We start from the raw sequence: 22,097 nt of genomic DNA, 5'->3' as shown, positions 1-22,097 counted from the left end.
CCCATTAAGCCACAGGTGTCAAACCGATTCCAGAAAGGGCCAAGTGGGTACTGGATTTTGTTCCAACCGATACGACGCAGAGAGTGTAACCAATGAACTCCTTGCTGAAACAAGCAGCAACTGACAAAGTTTAACTGATTACACATGTAAAAGATCTAATTGGTGAAAATGTGTCCTCTTCATTGGTTGGAAAGCAAACCTGCACCCACTTGGCCCTTTCTGGAATCGGTTTGACACCTGTGCATTAAGCAATGCATTGAACTAGGCATTAGAAGCCGATTCTTGTGCTCGCGATAGACGAATTCTATCTCTACTATCGGTTCATTGAATATTTAATGGCTAATTACTGTCGAATGGTAACTTTACTATCGATACAGCTGTATCTCTCACCTGTAAAACCGGATAGCTTAGTATATATATATATATTTTTTTTAGGTTACATTTTCATGATCCACTTCATGCTGCTGTCGATCTACGTTCCTACCCTCACCTATGGTCACGAGCTGTGGGTCGTGACCGAAAGAACAAGATGCCGGATACAAGCGGCCGAAATGAATTTCCTCCGCAGGGTGTCCGGGCTCTCCCTTAGAGTGGGTGAGAAGCTCGGTCATCCGGGAGGGACTCGCCGTCGAGCCGCTACTCCTCCGCGTTGAGAGACGCCAGCTGAGTTGGCTCGGGCCTCTGGTTCGGATGCCTCCTGGATGCCTCCCCGGAGAGGTGTTCCGGGCATGTCCCACCAGCAGGAGGCCCTGGGGACGACCCAGGACATGCTGGAGAGACTCTCGACTGGCCTGGGAAAACCTTGGGATCCCGCTGGAGGAGCTGGATGAGGTGGCTGGGGAGAGGGAAGTCTGGGCTTCCCTGTTAAAGCTGCTGCCCCAACAATTCAACCCCGGAGCAAGCGGAAGATGGGTGGATGGATGGATGGATGGATGGATGGATGGATGGATGGATGGATGGATGGATGGATGGATGGATGGATGGATGGATGGATGGATGGATGGATGGATGGATGGATGGATGGATGGATGGATGGATGGATGGATGGATGGATGGATGGATGGATGGACAGACATCATGCTGCTGGTGGTGCCTGCCGATGGTGACTGCTGGCTGTGGGCACTAAGCCCATTTTTAAATAGCAACAAACAATTAAAAAAATGTTTTTTTTTCATGTTTTGATGACTGACCATTGCCATCCATTTTTTCTGCTGCTCTTGGTACTTGGGGAAACCATGCTGCACAACCAACCATCACAGGCAACTGATTTATAAAATTTTAGGTGTAAACAATGAACCATGACACCAATTTCCCCAATTGTTCAATACCGATTGTGATTTTCTTTATCAAAGGTAATAAGTTGTTATTGTTATACATTACACCATGTTGAGGAAAATCATAAAATGTTGTTCATGTCTTGTAATCATTTTGTGTTGCTTGAGTCCAAAATGAAAAATGTCTCTAAAGAGGTACAGGTTTGGTTTTGCTAAAATTATAGGCTATATTCAAAATTTAGTTGTTATGCAGAAAATATTTGTGGAATGTCATTAGTTTGTGTTTCAGGTCAAACTAAGTCTATAAAATAAAAAGGAAAATGTACACACACACATATACAGGACTGTCTCAGATAATTAGAATATTGTGATAAAGTTCTTTACTTTCTGTAATGCAATTAAAAAAACAAAAATGTCATACATTCTGGATTCATTACACATCAACTGAACTATTTCAAGCCTTTTATTATTTTAATATTGCTGAATTTGGCTTACAGCTTAAGAAAACTCAAAAATCCTATCTCAAAATATTAGAATATCATGAAAAAGTATACAAGTAGGCTATTCAACTAATCACCTGAATCATCTAATTAACTCGAAACACCTGCGAGGGTTTCCTGAGCCTTAAAAACACTCAGCTTGGTTCAGTAAACTAAATCACAAGTATGGGGAAGACTGCTGATCTGACTGCTGTCCAGAGGACCATCATTGATACCCTCCATCAGGAGGGTAAGACACAAAAAGAAATTTCTCAAAGAGCAGGCTGTTCACAGAGTGCAGTTTCAAAGCATATCCACAAAAAGTCTGTTGGAAGGGAAAAATGTGGCCGGAAACGCTGCACAACCAAGAGAGATGACCGCAGCCTTAACAAAATTGTGAAGAAGAGCCGCTTCCAGAATTTGGGGGAGCTTCAAAGACAGTGGGCTGAAGCTGGAGTCCAGGTATCAAAAGCCACAGTTCACAGACGTGTCCGGGAAATGGGCTACAATAGCCGTATTCCCATGGTCAAGCCACTTCTGAACTCAAGACAACGGAAGAAGCGTCTGACTTGGGCTATGGAGAAGAAGCACTGGACAGTTGCAGAGTGGTCCAAAGTCCTCTTTTCAGACGAAAGCAAGTTTTGCATTTCATTTGGAAGTCAAGGCGCCAGAGTCTGGAGAAAGGCTGGAGAGGAGCAAAATCCAAGTTGCTTGAAATCCAGTGTGAAGTTCCCACAGTCAGCAATGGTTTGGGGAGCCATGTCAGCTGCTGGTGTTGGTCCACTGTGTTTCATCAAGTCCAGAGTAAATGCAACTGTGTACCAAGAGATTTTAGAGCACTACATGCTTCCATCTGCTGAAAAGCTCTATGGAGATGAGGATTTCATTTTCCAGCATGATCTGGCACCTGCCCACAGTGCCAAAACCACCAGTAACTGGTGCACTGACCATGGCATCACTGTCCTTGATTGGCCTGCTAATTCCCCTGACCTGAACCCCACCGAGAATTTGTGGGGTATAGTTAAGAAGAAGATGAAAGACACCAGACCTACAAATGCAAATGAGCTGAAGGCCGCTATCGAAGCATCCTGGGCATCAATAACACCTCAGCAATGCCACAGGCTGATTGCCTCCATGCCACGCCGGATTGATGCAGTAATCCGTGCAAAAGGATTCCCAACCAAGTACTGAGTGCATCAATGGACATTTTCAAATGTTTGATTTAGTTTTGCTGTTATAAAATTATTTTTTTACTTGGTCTGAGGAAGTATTCTAATTTTTTTGATATAGGATTTTTGAGGTTTCTTAAGCTGTAAGCCAAAATCAGCAATATTCAAATAATAAAAGGCTTGAAATAGTTCAGTTGATGTGTAATGAATCCAGAATGTATGACATTTTTGTTTTTTTAATTGCATTACAGAGAGTAAAGAACTTTATCACAATATTCTAATTTCCTGAGACAGTCCTGTATATACGCATTAGAAAGTGCAACAGGAAAAAAAGTGGAAAATATCATTTAAAAGTTGTGACCACAAACCCAAACTTTTTGGGAAACAACTACCACTTAGAACTAGGGAACGAAATATGTTATACATGGCGTCATCTTTTATAGATTACCACAGGTAGTTGAATCAAAGAAATCTAGACATTCAGACACAACAGTATTCTAGTTGCGAAAAAAGAAAACCTAAATCATGTTATATTTCAATGTAAAAGTCAATTCCCGTGTTCATGCTAACAGAAACATGATACATTCACTCCACAACATGCATGGGAAATTTCCCTTCTGCGTTAGTTTACATAGTTTTCAGTTGTCGCCTGACCACTCCAAATGTAAAACTAGCACTTACATGCATGCCATAATGCAATGACGAATCAAACATGTACTTAGATACGTGATTTTATCCATTTTTCCCATAAATGTCGCAATTACTGCTGTCAGTTCCATTACAAACCACGACAGCGCTGCTTGTGTTTGGAACTACTCACGCCCTACATGAACCACGTGGCCACCCGCGGCGAGAACAAAGAGTGTCGTAACTTTCTTTATACAGCTCTGATTGTATCTATTTAGTTTATCGATGTACATCCAAATAGTAAACCATTGCCATCATTTCATTATTTGATCAAGCAATTATTCACACTTTCAGTCAAAATTAAAAGCACAAAAGGATACTGGTATGAGGTAATAATATAAACAATTGTAAATGCCAGATCTAGGCCAAATAGTGTTATAGTAAATAGTATTATTTCATTGTTATTGTTCTGTAACATTATGTGATAATGTTGTACTGATAAAAATGCCTGGTGCAGATATTACATATGGCCCCTATGTCAAGATAACAATTTATTCACAATCGTAGAACAGAGGTGAGAAACAGTGTGCCAGCACTTGGCTCATCACTGCATTAACACACAGAGAAAAATTACTTGTTTACTAATATTTGCAAGGGATGACGAATAATCTAATCTAACCATGGCTCCCTCCTGAGATCAGCAAGGGCAAAGAGAAGAAAACATGAATATTTCATTCTCCCAGATCTGCTTTGTAGCACATGCAGAAAGTGACAAGTGGGAAAAGAGACACCCAAGTGTGTATTTACTGCTTTTGATGTTAAGTTCATCACACAATGAAAAATGGCAATGCAAGCTTTAATCGGTGCAATGGAAAACGTTTAACTGTAAAATTTCCTCTCTATAACCAAATGTAGACGAGCATGCAAAAGCAGGTGAACATAATAGCTAATTAATGATATGGGGGAAAAATGCGATAACAGCTGTGGTTAAAATTCACTGTTGTGGATATTGAACTGCATCTATTGAAAGCAGACTCAAAGCCTCAGTGCTGCAATGTAGTTATTAATCAAAGTGTGAGCGTTGATTCATCTGCTGTGGAGGTAGTTTAGAAGATGGACTCTGTTTACTGGTAAAAGCTGTTTGGGGGGTGGTGGGAGGCAGTCATCCATCTTTGGTATATCTTTAAAAAAGGAGCTATGGCATCAGTTTCAATCACCTTGAAGACAAAACGAGCATGCATCCCGCTTCACATTAGCAACTTCTCCTCTACCTCAAGGAAAGGTCTTGTCCTCCCTGGGGAGCCATGTTATTACTTTTTGTGTAGTAATAATAATAATAACATTTCCTAAAGATACACTGAACCCTACCCCCGTGTTCCCTTGATGCCTGGCACCCTATCTTTTTAATTAGCGTGTTCAATTAACCCATGTTAATTGCCCACGGTGAAAAGGTGGAAAAACCTTGTAAGTTGGTGCCAGAGGGAGTCATTTTGTAAATGAATTCTACCTTGTGTAAAAGGCAAGCAGGTGTGGAGTGGATTGAGTTCGTGTAAGCTCAGCAAATACAGTATGTCAGGTGGAACACAATCTGTTTGTTCGTGTTGCCCATTGGAAATGGTAGGAATAGCAGTACACTGAATGCCTGCACAATCACAATATTCTATGGCGAGACTAGGGTTGCACGTCGATACTGTATGTGCCAGTATCACAAAAACAGGCCGCCATATGACAAGACACAATATATTTATGAATAGTGTACCGCACGAATGCTACTTTTAGACTGCAAGGCTGCGTGACGTCACCATCGTAAACCAGAAGGGGGTCAATATAGAAGCGCCCTCGCATACAACCCATGTTAGTACTGCTTGTCTTCTACCGGTACTCTTTAAAAAAAAAAATAAAATAAATAAATAAATAAAAAAACATGCCGAGTAAACACTGCTGCTATGGAACTATGTAGAACCGACTCTAGACATTATGACATATGAAGGATGTTTTCTTCATACGTTTCACTAAGCCAAAACTCAGAGGAAAAAATGTGAACAATGGATCAACTTGTGCGGATGCCCAAATGACCAGTTTAACGCCAGCAAGGTGAAGCCATTCACCTTCATACGCAGTAAACATTTTGTTGGGGGCCATGGTCCTACAGATGACAATGCTGATCCATGGCCTGCCACAGCCTGCCCCAAAGAGGTAAGCCATTTTGATATTTTTACTTATTTTTAGCGTGACATTTTGCCGTGCTGCTTCTGTCAGACAATGAATGACCTGAAAAAAAGTAATATGGTATCTGACTGCCATTGTTGTTACCTTTTCTGTTGTAAAATAACAACTTTAGTAAGGAGAATTGTTAATAAATTATAGAATTAAGATTTGTTTTTAATGAAAAAACTGAAAGTGTTCGTTGGCTGTCAGTAGCATTTGCGATCGCTACACAAAAATAGCAATATAAATCACCGCCAAGAACGGTCAGAGACGTAAGACAACCGGAGGATATAATATATAAGAAAGACAGGGCATATGGTGGTAAAGAATAGCTTGTTGAAACAGTAGAATGTCATTGTCAGTGGCGTAAGGCAATGCACACAAGAAATAGGTGTCGATAAATAAGCTACCACTGGATTAGGTCGGCTCTTTTTCCTGTCTTTTTCAGCCGTCGACACTCAAGCCATCTCTTTAACTGAACATTTGTATGTTCTTCCACATCTTTACCAGTGGATTTGGCACCAGGGACATCATTTTTGGACTGAATTGGTAGGTTTAGCTCAGTAAATATCTCATTTGTATACTATTTACACGCATTTAGTATGAGGGACAAACGCAAGCTTGACCTTCCCTAGCAACAGTTGCTTTCGTCATGAATATTAATGAGCAGAGGTGACATGTTACGTGTGGTACACCATTTAAATCAGTCACAACTGGCAGAGGCCCAATCCATTTGAACTTGAACGTGTCCATTCGCTGTCAGTAGCATTTGCGATCGCTACATAAAAATAGCAATATAAATCACAGCCAAGAACGGTCAGAGACGTAAGACAACCAGAGGATATAATATATAAGAAAGACAGGGCATATGGTGGTAAACAATAGCTTGTTGAAACAGTAGAATGTCATTGTCAGTGGCGTAAGGCAATGCACACAAGAAATAGGTGTCGATAAATAAGCTACCACTGGATTAGGTCGGCTCTTTTTCCTGTCTTTTTCAGCCCTCGACACTTAAGCCATCTCTTTAACTGAACATTTGTATGTTCTTCCACATCTTTACCAGTGAATTTGGCACCAGGGACATCATTTTCGGACTGAATTGGTAGGTTTAGCTCAGTAAATATCTCATTTGTATACTATTTACATGCATCTAGTATGAGGGACAAATGCAAGCTTGACCCTCCCTAGCAACAGTTGCTATCGTCATGAATATTAATGAGCAGAGGTGACATGTTACGTGTGGTACACCATTTAAATCAGTCACAATTGGCAGAGGCACAATCCATTTGAACTTGAAGGTGTTCATTCGCTGTCTGTAGCATTTGCGATCGATAAACAAAAATAGCAATATAAATCACCGCCAAGAACGGTCAGAGACGTAAGACAACCAGAGGATATAATATATAAGAAAGACAGGGCGTATGGTGGTAAAGAATAGCTTGTTGAAACAGTAGAATGTCATTGTCAGTGGCGTAAGGCAATGCACACCAGAAATAGGTGTCGATAAATAAGCTACCACTGGATTAGGTCGGCTCTTTTTCCTGTCTTTTTCAGCCCTCGACACTCAAGCCATCTCTTTAACTGAACATTTATATGTTCTTCCACATCTTTACCAGTGAATTTGGCAGCAGGGACATCATTTTCAGACTGAATTGGTAGGTTTAGCTCAGTAAATATCTCGTTTGTATACTATTTACGTGCATCTAGTATGAGGGACAAACGCAAGCTTGACCCTCCCTAGCAACAGTTGCTAACGTCATGAATATTAATGAGCAAAGGTGACATGTTACGTGTGGTACACCATTTAAATCAGTCACAACTGGCAAAGGCACAATCCATTTGAACTTGAAGGTGTTCATTCGCTTCTCAGCCCTCCCATTTCAAATTAATTGGACGTCTAGTTCTGTCAATGGCAGCCAATGAGTTAAAATGACTGTTTTGGAACCAATAAAATTTTGGGTTGTATAGGAAATAATCACAACTGAACTGTGTGGGTTCAAGGTGTAAAATATTACAACACAGCTTACTATTGTGGGGGACTAACTCTATTGTAAAGCCAAGGTGGTTCATAAAGTAATATTGGCCTATTAAAGCAGGTAGCAGGTATAGTGTTAGTGTACCACTATACAGTATAACCGACTGAGCACTTCAGTCCTTGACTGGAATCAAGTGAAGCAGGACCGTGCTAGCAGAAAACAGACCACTAAATACAGTAAGGTATTTTGAAAGGTTTAGGGTTATAAGGTGAACATATTCAGCTGATTCTACCCAAAACATTTCATTTTTGCTCTTACAAAAATCAGCACATTGACATCTGCTGCCTCCTGCTAACCTCTTATTGCCACGCTATTATCGCTCATGCCCTGGAGGGCTCAGTGCTGACATCACCCGATGCCATGGTTGCATGTGTGTCTATCAAAACAAAATGGTCCATTGAAGTGGTAGATCATTCAGCATCAAAGCACACAAACTAAAAATCTTAAGCATGGTAAGGCACTGTTACAACAATGCTGATGTTTACATCTTAGCTGTTTATCCAAGAGAACTATGATGTCATTGTAAGTGAATTGCTATGTGTTTACAGCATACAAGCAGATCATGCTTAGATGATTATGTCTCGATTAGAAACAATGTAGCAATCATTGTAACTAAGATGATACAGTGGTATGAAAAAGTATCTGAACCTTTTGGAATTTCTCACATTTCTGTACAAAATCACCATCATGTGATCTGATCTTTGTCAAAATCACACAGATGAAAAAACTGTCTGCTGTAACTAAAACAACCCAAACATTTATAGGTTTTCATATTTTAATGAGGACAGCATGCAAACAATGACAGAAGGAGGAAAATTAGAAAGTGAACCATCACATTTAATATTGGCAGCAATAACTTCAACCAGACGCTTCCTGTAGCCGCAGATCAGTCTGAAACATCGATCAGGAATAATCTAAGCCCATTCATCTCTACAAAACTGCTGAAGTTCAGTCAGATTCCTGGGATGTCTGGCGTGAATCGATGTCTTTAGGTTATTCCACATCATCTCAATGGGGTTCAAGTCCGGACTTTGACTTGACCACTGCAGAACGTGTATTTCGTTCTTCTGAAACCATTCTGAAGCTGATTGTCTTGTTGCAGCGTCCATCCTCTTTTTTAGCTTCAACCTTCTGACAGACGGCCCAAGATTCTCCCGCAAAACTTTTGACTTCATTCTTCCATTAATGATTACAAGCTGTCCAGGCCCTGAGGTAGCAAACTGCCCCAAATCATGATGCTCCCTCATGAGTATTCTGCGCTGAATTCTTGCAGTCATCTTTGGTGGACGGCCACTCCTTAGGAGAGAAGCAACAGTGCCAAACTCTCTCCATTTGTACACTACTTCTCTGACTGTCGTTTGATGAACATGCGGACTTTTGGAGATGCTTTTGTATCCTTTCTCAGCTTAATACAAATCAACAATCCTTGACTGCAAGTCTTCAGACAGCTCTTTTGACCGAGCCATGATGCACATCAGACAATGCTGCACATCAAGACAATTCTTAACAGGTGTGTGTTTTATAGTGGGCAAGGCAGCTTTAAACCATTCATCAGTGGTTGGGCACACACCTGACTTAAATCGTTTGGTAAAAATAGGTTTCAATTGCTCTTTAAGTCTCCTCAGGTACAGCGTTCACTTACTTATTTTTCCCCCTTCTGTCATTGTTTGCATGCTTTCCTCATTAAAATATGAAAACTTATAAATGGTTGGGTGGTTTTAGTTAAAGCAGACACAGTTTCTGCATATATGTTATTTTTACAAAGATCAGATCACATTTGATGGTGATTTTATGCAGAAATGTGAGAAATTCCAAAAGATTGAGATACTTTTTCATACCACTGTATATCAAATGCATTATCTAGTTGGCTGCCATTGACAGTGTTAGACGTCCAGTCTATTTGAGGTGGCAGGGCTGATTCACTGTGATCCTTTCTACTTAAAATGGATCGGATGTCTACTAGTGACAAGCTTGTTTAAATCTACAGCAGAAGGATGAAAAACATGATTGGATGTATGTCATCGTTAATGGCACTGAAACTGTACGACAAGTTCAAGTACATTGACATGAATACACTTCACAATTGCATCACCATGACTTGTTTGCAAGTCCTTACTCTGAGAAAAGTGAGGTTCCGACTGCGGTCGATGCTTGTGATTTCGAGGTTGCCCATTACAACTTCACAACTCTCGTAGTACTTCCTCAGGGTGCGATATTGCTGATCCAGGTCTGACAGTGTACTCAGCTTGTTCTCTGTGCCAGCACATACTGGGGAAATAAAAAGTGACATAACAGTGTTACTTCAGTTATAGCATTGGCTCACATGGTCATGTAAATTTCTTTGGAAAACCGTTTAGAAAGTGCAACTTAAAGATGGATTAAAATATCTAATATTTTCTTGTTCCAAACGTAATTGAATCAATCTACATAGTATGTCAGTCAACAAACCAATCAATTGCAAATTGGTTTAAAATCCAGATTATCTACAATAAACATCCATCTTCTTTTTTAGGCCATAAACTAGTTGAGAAAATCAAGAATCATGTTCACCCAATCCACATGATTGCCATTTTTTTTTTTTAATCACAATCAATAAAGACAAATAGAATTGTTTCAAATCCATGCAGAACCATTCCAATGTGACCGGGATACTACCCATACGAGCTAAGAGTGATTAGCTTGGTTGCACATAGCATAATGTGCTGCTCAGGAATGATATATGGCAGATCTGGGTGTTTTCAATAACAGTTGAAGGAAGGTTGGGGTAGGGGGCCATAAAGTGAGGATAGGTATAATAAACTGTTATTGAACCCTTGAGGCAGGCTACTGAGATCAAAAAAGGAGGATATCACAGTGGGATGCCTGGTAGAATCAATTTTATTTTTATTTACTCATTGGCTGCCATTGACAGCGATAGGTGTCCAATCCATTTGAACTGGGAGCTGCAAAAGGATGAAAAGAGCCACATGATTGGACGACTATCATCGTCAAAGGCACTGATTGAGTTACCTATTTTACTTCACAAGGATACTTTTACCCTGCTTGTCTTTGTAAACTGGACTAAGGCTACGTCTACACTAGGATGGATAATGGCTTTAAATGTGTAATTAGTTGGACTATACAGCATGTCGGCTACACTAGTATGCCTATTATCCGGATTAGTTGTTAGATGGATAATGTAGGCGGGTAATTTTACCCGCCGCTTAATATGGACTGCTGTCTCCATATAACAATCAGATACTAAGGAAGTGACGTCATTCTGTCGCTATTTTTAGTGCGGCATGACGGCATCATAAACAACGGAGGTGGACGATCACGATGTAGCATTCCTGCTCCTTTTTTCTTTTCCACACATTTTTCTTGAACCTTCAAACTACGTCTCAATAATATCCTTCAATTCAATGCCCATATGTGGTCCTCCCATCGCGGATGACGCGGAAATTAGTGTTTTTTTTTTACAGAGCTCGTCTCCCGTGTTGTCTCTGAATAGCCAGCTGTGGGACTGGCCCCTCCCAATTCAGTATATAAATATGCGTAGGGGAAAACGAAACCCCGAAAAGTGACCTGCGTGGTTCCCCCCAGTCAAAGAAGCGTGCAATCAGTTTTTTTCCATGACATTTCTGCCTGTCAAAACTGTCCCACTTCCAGGATCGCCACTGTTATGCACAAGCACTCCTGCTTGCGGCTTTCAGGAAATATACGCAGCGTCACACCATATACTTCTATTTGTTATTTTCCAAGTGTTGAGAGCGCAACTGAGCATCGACTGTAACATCCCAAACGCACCTTAAGCGTAAGTGTGGACAGGTATAAAAATAGTCTGCAAAATACCCTGGAGAAAATTATCTGTTCTAGTGTAGACGTAGCCTTGAGTTAAGTGAAATTTAATGAAAACTGTTCTCAGTTGTGTGAAATTGAATGTGATTAAGAAGACAAAAAGAAACACAAAAAAAAATAATATATCATCTACGTAATGTATCATCTTAAAAAGATGACTGGTCCTGACCACTAAGTGAACCATAACAAAACCATCTGGGATATGTGAAGCATGTTTTCAGCAAGTGTGAACTGTTGCTGGTTTACTGCAAGGGTCGTTGTGATGTCATTGCACGCGTGAGTATGTATAGGCTTGCTGTAAATAATAGACCTCAGCATGAATTTCCCCCCTATGCATGCACGAATGAATACATTTTTCTCATTCGCTATGTCACTGGGATGTTGCATAAAACAGTCTGTGATCTTTGTATCGGTTTGACCTGCCCATCAACAGGGAGTCAATAAAGCTGCTGTGCTGAGGAAATCGCAAAAACAGATGGACCGTCATATATTTTCAAAATATGTCTGTCACATAGAGGGAAGTCAGTTATCTGTTTGACTGCTTTAATCCGCTTGCACACTTGAAATAAAGGAAGCAAAAAAAGATTTATTTTCAGTATATAAAGAATAAATACTAAATGTAAAAATGGACTAGGAAAATAAGCCATACTGTGGTGCCATTATTGGTAACTAATGACAGAATTATAGTCTTTTATATAAATGCATATGTTTATTAATTTATTTGGCCTTGTAATTTAAATTTAAAGAATTTTTCTAAGGTTTGAATACTGCTGCTTAGGAAAAGGCAGATTAATGTCATCCCCAAAAGTATTTAATTCAATTTCAGATATCATTTTGGTAGGCTAACACACTAAAAAAATAACTAAGGTGGATGAATAAAAGGAGTGTGAGTGGGAATGGCGCATCTGAGGTCATAGCAGTCCTTAGTCTAATAATCCAGATGAGTTTTCGTGAGTAAGTGTGAGTTACAAGGCACTAATACTAATGCTAATCATGGTCTACATTACAGTCCATCTGCTGAGCAGTTTAAAATTAATCTGAAACAATAACTAGCTGAGAGGCTGTCATAACTATTACACTTTGGCTTACGGTCATCAACCAGCAATGTTGTCTCTGCCTCCATATGGTTCGCCATTAATTCACATTTATGTTTGATAGGTCATATAACCTCCCTAGAGGAAATGTGCCAGTAAATAGGAAACTGTTGATGCACCCTCTGATGAAGAAATAATGACCAATTTTTGTTAACGTGAAGTAGAGCTGCAACAGTTCATCAAGTAATTGAAAACTAATTGATTACGATATGAATCAACAACTATTTTGGTTACCAATTAATTGTTTAATTTCAAATTCAAATTAAAACTTTCATCTGTAAATATCTTCTTGTGTGTTAAATCAGAATAAGACATAGAAAAGAAAAACAATGATTAGCATTAGTCATTATTGTCTGGCATGTTATGGACGAAACCAGTAACAATCATAATTTATGGTAAAATAGTTTAACCTTTTATGAAAATTATTATTATTTGCAGCTATAATCTGAATAACAGGCATGTGGTTAAACCAATAGGATATACTGTAATATCATGACACAATTTTTTCATTGCAAGGTGTTTTATAAAGTGTATTAGTGTGTGTGCGTGTTTGCATGCTCTAAACCTAATGCATGTGTGCTTGTTCAATCGCCTTGAGCTATTTTGTTTCCAGCAAACCTGCTGATGAACTTGATTGGTTCTCAGGGGATAGCAAGGGGAAAAGTAGACATTTGTAATAAATAACACAAAACACTTTTTAATGTGTACTTGTGTTGAGTCATGCTGCAAAGACACAAGATACATCATAGAGTATATGTGCACAAATTACACACACCCATTTGACACTTTTTGGGGGGTTTTACACATATGCATGCATATTTTAGAAAGAAGTGATTGCTTAATATTATAAACAGTTTTAAGTGTGAAATATTTTTGCCCTTTGTTTCTGCAACAATGACAATATTTTAAAGTACATGTTTTAATACAGGATATCCCTAATTTTAAAACCTTATGAATCACAATCATGTCACTGGATATAATATATGCAATGGATGAACCAAGAAATTACTGCTATGAAAATGCCTAATAAGGGAGTGGAAAGTAGTCTATAGTAGGCTAATGTGCGGACGATCTATCTTTATAAGCACTGACCGAGGGAAGAGGCTAAATGGCTTTAGCATTAAAAGGAATATACTGTATAAGCATGTATATGAGCTTTTCTATGCAGCCATTGCCTTATTAACATTCATCCACGTGGTCAGATTCACTGCACGGACTATCACTTGTACAATTGGCCATGGAGCAGTTCTGCCGGGCTAGTTGTGTTTAATGCACAATGCTGAAAGGCTCCTCAAGGGTACTTGTCAAGGGTCTGTGCGTGTTACCCAAACACACATACCAAACCTTTTTCCAGGCTGTCTAGGGATTTGGTACTGCAGACCTCCTATCTAACCCTGTTTCTCTTGCCTCTGGGCTTAAGCCACTTTTTGCCCTTTTTTGGTTTGTTTTCCATTGCATTGAGGAGGTATTCTATCAATTAAGCTAGAAGGTCTGATATCATTTATCCCTCTACCCCACGCCGATTTTCAGCTCCCACGTGTGGTCCAAGCCATGAATCTTAATCTGGTATTCAAACTGCTTCCATCAATTATGTTGGCTGCTACTGCTAACTTTTTCCTGGCTCCCATTTTTCCCCATTAAAAAAAGTCCTTTTCCCCACATTGCTGAAACACCATTGCCTCGATCGCTTACGCAAAAGATAATTTCTCAGCAGGCTTGCAAACATGCTGCTTACCACTCTTTGAATAGATACGTATATGCGGGCTCGTCCAACTTAACTGATTTGTAATTATCTGTCCGTGTGCAACTTCAGATTCAAAATCATAAGGAATATGATAATCTGTAAATTATTTGTCAGGTTTGGTGTTTATGCTGCACATGCTTTATCTTGGTTTTTCAAAATACGGCAACTTGTTTGGTAAAACTGATCGGATACCAGTCTGATCCTCATATTTTTAAAACGGTAAAAGTAATACAAAAATTAATGCAACCAATTCATGACAAACCTTTTTTTTTTTTGTTTGTATTAACGTGAGCTCTGGCGTTAACTCGTCAAGAAATGCTGTTCACAAATATTACACGATGATCAACAGGCATGTTGCGATAACAAATTTTAGTAGGTGATATATTTTTTCATAAATTATTGCCGATATGCGATATCATTGTAATAAAAATAAATAAATAAATAAAAAAAATAATAACCACTGATGTAGTGACAATATATCCTAATAAATCAACCATTCAAATGCAATAAATTGTCATTCTTAAATGAGCCAAACTATATTAAATATAGTATTTAAAAAAACAACAACAAACACAAAAGCGCTATATAAGTATAACACCATTTACCATTTACACAGTGAATAAAGAGTCATTTGAAAGCAAGCTAAGTGCAGAATATGAAATAGGTGAGAAACCCAATGCCATTTTTGTTCTCTGCCAGTTAGAGCCCATCAAAAATGTTTATTTGTTCCAAAATGACTGTCATCATGTCCTGCATAGGACATATGTTGGCAAATTTGAAGCCAAATTATTAATTTCCAATCAGATTTTTCATAATGGGTGTCATTAAAAAGCCATTCTTCGTGTAAAATCAGAAGTATGTGTGATTGACTCCAGAAATCTTTATTCACAAGTTGATCAAGACATGCTTTTATTTTTAAAAGTTCACTGGAAGTACGTTTGCTAAGCCGCTAACCGTAAGCATTACACTCTTAAAAAAAAAAAAAAGTGTTCTCTTTTTTTCATGCAGTGGTGTCAGTAATACATTTTTCTTTTTTTTCCACATCGTTTGCAAATGCTGTAAACAGCGATTTTTCTTGTTTGAAAAGTCACCGTTTAACCACAATTTTGGAGAAGACTGCCAATGTTTTATAGCAGGCTAAAAAGTTTAGTACATTGTCTTTTTTCCATTAGCCTCAAGGTAGCAATGCTTATGTTTTACAGTGTTTAATATAGATGTGCTTCCTTATTATGTATGTCTGAACTTTAATTGTACGGTGTGTTGATGCCCGATAAACATCTGTGAAAGGAATTGGAGTCTCATATGCAATCAACAAGCACGGGTGCATAGTGCAAACACATATAAAATAATAAAATAAAATAAAATGTGCAAAATAGTGCACACGCAAACACAGGCATGCATAAATATATGTAAGCATGTGGCGATAAATTACCGCTCTCATTTTTATTTACCGTGTGATAAATTGACTTATTGCATATAGCAACAGGCTTATCTGTCATTACTTTCTAAAACAAGGGTGGGGAGTTAGTTCACAAATAGCCGCAATGAGTACATGTTTTTATTCTAACCGAACAATAGGACAGTTGATTGCAGTCAAGTGCTGTTTCTTTCAGCAGAACCCTAATTGGTTAAACCGTCTGTGCTGCATCAGGTGTAACAAAAACTTGCACCCACTACGGCCCTACGTGGAATAATTGCCCATACATAGTAGTAGGAGTAGTACCTCACGGTGGACACTTTTGCCTAGTGGTATATTTTACAGCAGCAGAAAAGTGTGAAAATGCTGATAAGAACCATGAATACTGGATCGGATCTTGTGACCAAAACTGATACAGACCAATACTCCACAAGTAGCCGTATCGGATTGGGGCATCAATGCGACAGTGGCGGGTCAAATCCCAACTGGGCCGGATTGCAATGATTTCGACCTCCAGCTGTGATATGCTTGCCTGCTAAAAACACAAATGAAGTTTCGAGCTCTCTCCTCACTCACTCGAGCCCCTGAAAACCAGGCCCCCTAAAGATGCACCGTCAGTGATCCCCTCCCCCCTGAACTCCTCCCTTGCACTACTATCTATTCAAGGTGATGCTCAAGTAGTTTATGCTTCGCTTATACAGACATATACATAAAAACAAATAAAAATAACAAATATGTAACTTAAAACTGAATAGCATGTCTTAGCACACAAATAAAATACACCTTGTCAGATATTGACATAATTGTCCATGCAAGAGGATGCTTGTTACATTCTAAAGCGCATCTGAAGTTGTCTGTATGATAAGACAATTTATTCCATTAACCCACTGGAACAGTCTGACAACCAGTCAGGTTAAATGTTTACGTGTAAGACATCAAGACGACAGGAGAACACAGCTGGAGGCATTTGATTGTCCTACCATGTCATCCTTATCTTTAGTCTAAACAGTCTATAATGAGATTCACAAAACATTTACATATTCTTTTTGTATTGGAAATTGGATTTTAACAGGAATAGCCATTTAAATTACTTAACAAAGCTGAGCAGAGGTCCGGCACTGTTTGAAATGGAATTGCATACAAGACCCTTATAAAGCAAATTGCCCAGGACACTTCCTTTATTGGAACAGTGACTAGGTTTGCACTTTGCATGCACAAATTACTTGGGAACTAAAATAATTTGCACTTTTAACGTTTTCACACTGAAGTTTGGTAGAAGAATAGTTTTATGTCACTGGTAAAAATCGTAAAACAATAGCCAGGGTGTCAAACTTTTTTTGCAGGTCACAGTAGTTTCCTTTGGCAGGCAATTATGTTGGTCTACCTATATAAATTTGGCTCACTTCGCTGCCAATGACGGCGCTAGAATTTGGTTTTAAGAAGTTTTTTTTTTTTTTTTTTTTAATAAGAAATGGGGACAAAATCATGAAACATTTTATTTGTATTTAATTTCTTTAGAAAAATGTAATGTGGACTAGAACATTTTGACATTTTTTTTTGTATAAATTTTAAGTATTTTAAAAGATGTACTTTTCAATCACCCTTATATGCTGTTGTATATATTACTTGCTGCTGTTCTTGTGCTACAGTCATCTACAAACCACATTATTTATACTATACCTTGAATATTTTATGCATTTGTTGTGATTTCAGAAATAAAAATATTTCATTGCTAATCAGATTAACAATTAAAAATGTATCTCCATGCTGCCGCTTACAAAGAGTAAACCTGTAAGGCCGAGCATTCCACTGTGGACGGCAAATTCAATGTTGCTCGTAATCCATGTTGTTATTAGGAAGAGACAAATACAAACACAGGTTGTAATGCAATATCAGACGGAGCAATAAATAACAAATGTCAGAGGGCAGCTGTAGTGAAGCAAAGTGGAGTATGATTTCTCTGAGTGAAAAAGTGTAGGCTGCAGTGATATAGTACACACTGCATCATACTGAGAAATCTTTCTAATATTTAGTCTCATGTATAACTACTGGACAGTATATACAATTGCCAAAATCTTTTAAATTGCTCAGTAGGTTTTTATATAACAAGCCTACTGACAATGCAAAACACAATAACTGTGTACGTGCAGTATATAAAAATGCATTGCCTGCCATTGACAATAATACAAATCCAATCCATTTAAACTGGGTGGACTTGCTGTGAATGTTCATCTTTCAGTGCTATTGAAGGTGCTAGATGTCCAATTCCTTTTGACTGGGAGGGGCCTCTCCAACTCAAAATGAATTGGACATCTAGCGCCATCAATTAAGCCAATGAGTAAAAAACAAACAAAAAGTATTCTTTGAATACGTAAACATTTTGATCCTCCTTATTTCAATCCAGTGTTTTTTTTTCATCAACAATAACTACAAAAAAAATATTTTGACGACGAACAAATTATGATGAAGACGTCACAATGACGAGCTAAAAACGTGGCTTGAGAGACTAGAACATAATGAGATGAATGCCAGTTTTCTTCTGACGAGAGACAACGAGATGTAAATGTGACATAGTTTCTGTTATATGTTCACAATGCGTGACATTTTCATATTGTACGTGGAGTACGTAATCTTGCATCTTAGCAGTGTTTGGGTCGTGTCACTCATGTGAGATGTGCTGTGCCTCTCCCTCACTCTCCTCAACGGAGTTTAGGATGTGTCTCAAGCTAGGCTGTGCTCCATCTTGCTTGTTTAGAAACAGGGTAAGATTTGTTTTCTTATCTTGGCAAGAGAGAATATAAAATGATGCTGTAGTATTTCAGACGCCAAATGTAACTCTAAGAAAGGAGGAGGTGGGGTTGCCAGTCTGATCAGGGACAGTTTTCAATGCACGAATATTTCATGTGGTCAGTTTGATTCCTTTGAATATATTGTCATTCAGCTAAAAAGCCCTTGCAGAGCTGCCTTGATAACAATTTACAGACCACCAAAGTATAACACAATATTTTTTGATGAGCTTACCAAAATACTGTCTTCCGTCTGCATGGACTTTGATTGTGTTGTTTTAGTGGGTGACTTTAACATTCATGTTGATAATCCTGAAGAAGGATGTGCTAGAGAGCTTTTAAATATTTTGGATACATTTGGTTTATCTCAGCATGTCACAGTTCCAACACATAACAGAGGGCACATACTGGACTTAATAATATCCAAAGGTCTTAACATCTCTGAGGTCACAGTGAATGATGTTGCTCTGTCTGATCACTACTGCATTATGTTTAAAATGACCACCCCTGTCCATCCTCTGAAAAGGGAAACAGAGGTGATTAGGAAGGGTTACATAAGTGATAACACATGTGCGTTATTCACACAGGCCTATGCCTCATCATTAACCCCTACAATAGCTCCAGTGGAAGAACTTGTAAATAGTTTCAGTTCCAGTGTGATGACTGTAATGGACACTATTGCCCCGATTAAGACAAAAACTTTGTCAAGAAAGAAGAGGTCACCCTGGAGAAATGCCATACTTGCTATAAAACAAAAGCAAGTTTGTAGACGAGCAGAACGCAGATGGCGAAAAAACAAACTCCTAGTTTTTTATGATATCTACAAAGAGAGTCTTCGCAAATACAACCAGGAACTGAAAAATGCTAGACAATCATATTTTTCAGAGATCATTAGTAGAAACACCAACAATACTCGCACACTATTTTCTGTTGTTGACAAACTGACAAACCCACAAGCATCAATACCTTAGGAATTGGCATCTGAGGTGTCCTTTAATAATTTCGCAGCATTCTTTACACACAAAGTACTAAAGATTAGACAGATTGTGTGCAACTCCGGATTAACAAATGTTACACTAAACGCCTCCCAAAATGTCCCCCACGTCAATCTTAGACAGTTTAGCCTCCTGGACTATGCCACTTTAACAGAAATTGTGTCGAAATCAAAGCCCACAACATGCTGCCTTGACATCCTTCCTTCAAACTTTTTCAAAACTGTTTTTCATTGCATAGCCCCAGACATCAGATTATAAATACTTCCCTCCAAACAGGAGAGTTTCCTCAGACTTTAAAAACTGCAGTAATAAAACCTCTCCTAAAAAAAACCTAATCTGGATGTCTCAACCATTAGTAATTACAGGCCAATATCAAATCTGAAATTCCTGGGGAAAATTATCGAAAGGGTTGTGTTTGAACAGATCCAGACTTTTATGATGCAAAACAATCTTTTTAACTCATTTCAGTCTGGATTTCGGCCACAACACAGCACCGAGACCGTGCTTATCAAAGTCCTAAATGATATTCGTCGGAATACCGATGCTGGCAAATCATCTGTTCTGCTACTATTGGATCTCAGCGCAGCATTTGACACGGTTGATCACAACATACTACTCAGCAGATTGGAACAGTGGGTAGGGCTTACTGACACTATTCTTCAGTGGTTCACATCCTATTTACATGATAGAGATTTCTTTGTGTCAATTGGAAACTATCAGTCAGAACGAACCAAATTCACGTGTGGAGTCCCTCAAGGGTCAATTCTTGGACCACTCTTATTTAACATCTATATGCTTCCGTTAGCTCAGATAATGGAACAGTATGACATTTCCTATCACGCCTATGCAGATGACACACAACTGTACATTTCTGTGTCCCCACATGATTATAGTCCCTTAGTCTCCCTGAGTAAATGCATTCGTCAAATCAATGAATGGATGTGCCAGAATTTTCTCCAGTTAAATGTGGAGAAGACCGAGGTGATCATTTTTGGGCCAAAAAAGGAAAGGTCAAAGATAAGCAGCCAACTTAGCACAATGTCACTTACAGCTACAAATCAAGTCAGAAACCTTGGCGTAATTATTGACTCAGACCTAAAATTTGATAGCCATCTAAAGTCCGTCACTAAATCCGCTTATTACCACCTAAAAAATATAACCAGAATTAAGGTTCTTCTGACTCAACAAGACATGGAAAAACTTATGCATGCATTCATTTTCAGCAGATTGGACTACTGCAACGGTATATTTACAGGTTTTGATAAAAAATCAGTCAGGAAGCTGCAGCTAGTACAGAATGCTGCAGCCAGAGTCCTCACAAATACAAGGAAGCTGGACCACATTACACCGGTTTTGAAATCGCTACACTGGCTTCCAGTGAGTCAAAGGATAGACTATAAAATACTACTGCTCGTCTACAAAACACTTAATGGCCTTGGACCAAAATACATGCTTGACTTGTTAGATTCCTATGAGACATCTAGACCCCTAAGGTCGTCTGGAACGGGTCTTCTGCATGTTCCAAGAACAAGAACCAAGCAGGGTGAGGCAGCATTTAGTTATTATGCTCCTCACCTCTGGAACAAGTTACCCGAACGTCTGAAGTATGCGCAAACTGTTAGCTCCTTTAAATCAGGGCTAAAAACGCTTTTGTTTGGCACTGCATATCCATAACTGTCTATATATTTCAACCTACCTGCCTTCTATTCCTCTTGTGCTTATCTCCATTGCTGATTTCAATGATTATTATTAGTAGTAGTTTTTGCTTTATTTTTATTTTTGTTTTATTTTTATTTATTTATTTTTATTCTGTGATTAAATGCGATAATTTGTCTTGGTTTTTACGTTGTGTTGATTTAAATGTGATTTTTATGGTCTTCATGTGATGTAAAGCACTTTGAATTGCCTTGTGTTGAATTGTGCTATATAAATAAATTTGCCTTGCCTTGCCTTGCCTTGCCTCTTACTGTTAGCGTAGCATTCATGTTCGTGTTAGCATTAGCTTCAGAATAGCGAGTGTCCTCTTAAAACACTTGTCAGTAAGTCTAGAGTCGAGCCAGCTGGTGAAATGGCATTAAGCCATTAGCCCACTTCAGTGGTTTTGTTTGGTAAATAAGCAATTATTTGGAAATACTCATTACTTACAAATTCTAGTTAGACTCAAAGAATAGCTAAAAAAGTAAAAAAAAATAAAATTAAAAAAAAAAAATCCCAGACTTCCCAGTGTTTAGACGTTCAGACATTTTTTTTCATACAGTCAGTGGCTTCCAGGTGGTTTTAATTCAAAATAATCAGATGTACTGCTTTTCCTGTTGAGTGTGTACTATCATCACCAAGTTGGCGTTGTCCTTGTCGACGCTAAAATATGTGCTCGTCTGTCTGTCTTCATTCGAGATTTTTGGAAGCCTTTATTTATTTTTACACTAAACCT

General features: G+C 38.7%; 1 protein-coding gene across 1 annotated transcript in view; it reads right to left on the bottom strand.

Moving 5' to 3' along the window:
• LOC130927503 (receptor tyrosine-protein kinase erbB-4-like) overlaps positions 1–22,097 on the bottom strand; it is a 452,680-nt gene that overhangs the window by 212,259 nt on the left and 218,324 nt on the right. The window contains exon 2 of the mRNA XM_057853388.1: positions 9,910–10,061. Within this exon, the coding sequence (XP_057709371.1) occupies positions 9,910–10,061 (152 nt within the window). The remainder of the gene's footprint in view (positions 1–9,909; positions 10,062–22,097) is intronic.

This window comes from Corythoichthys intestinalis, chromosome 12 (genome assembly GCF_030265065.1).
Source record: "Corythoichthys intestinalis isolate RoL2023-P3 chromosome 12, ASM3026506v1, whole genome shotgun sequence".
Classification (NCBI taxonomy): domain Eukaryota; kingdom Metazoa; phylum Chordata; class Actinopteri; order Syngnathiformes; family Syngnathidae; genus Corythoichthys; species Corythoichthys intestinalis.
This window is presented reverse-complemented; position numbering and strand designations above follow the sequence as displayed.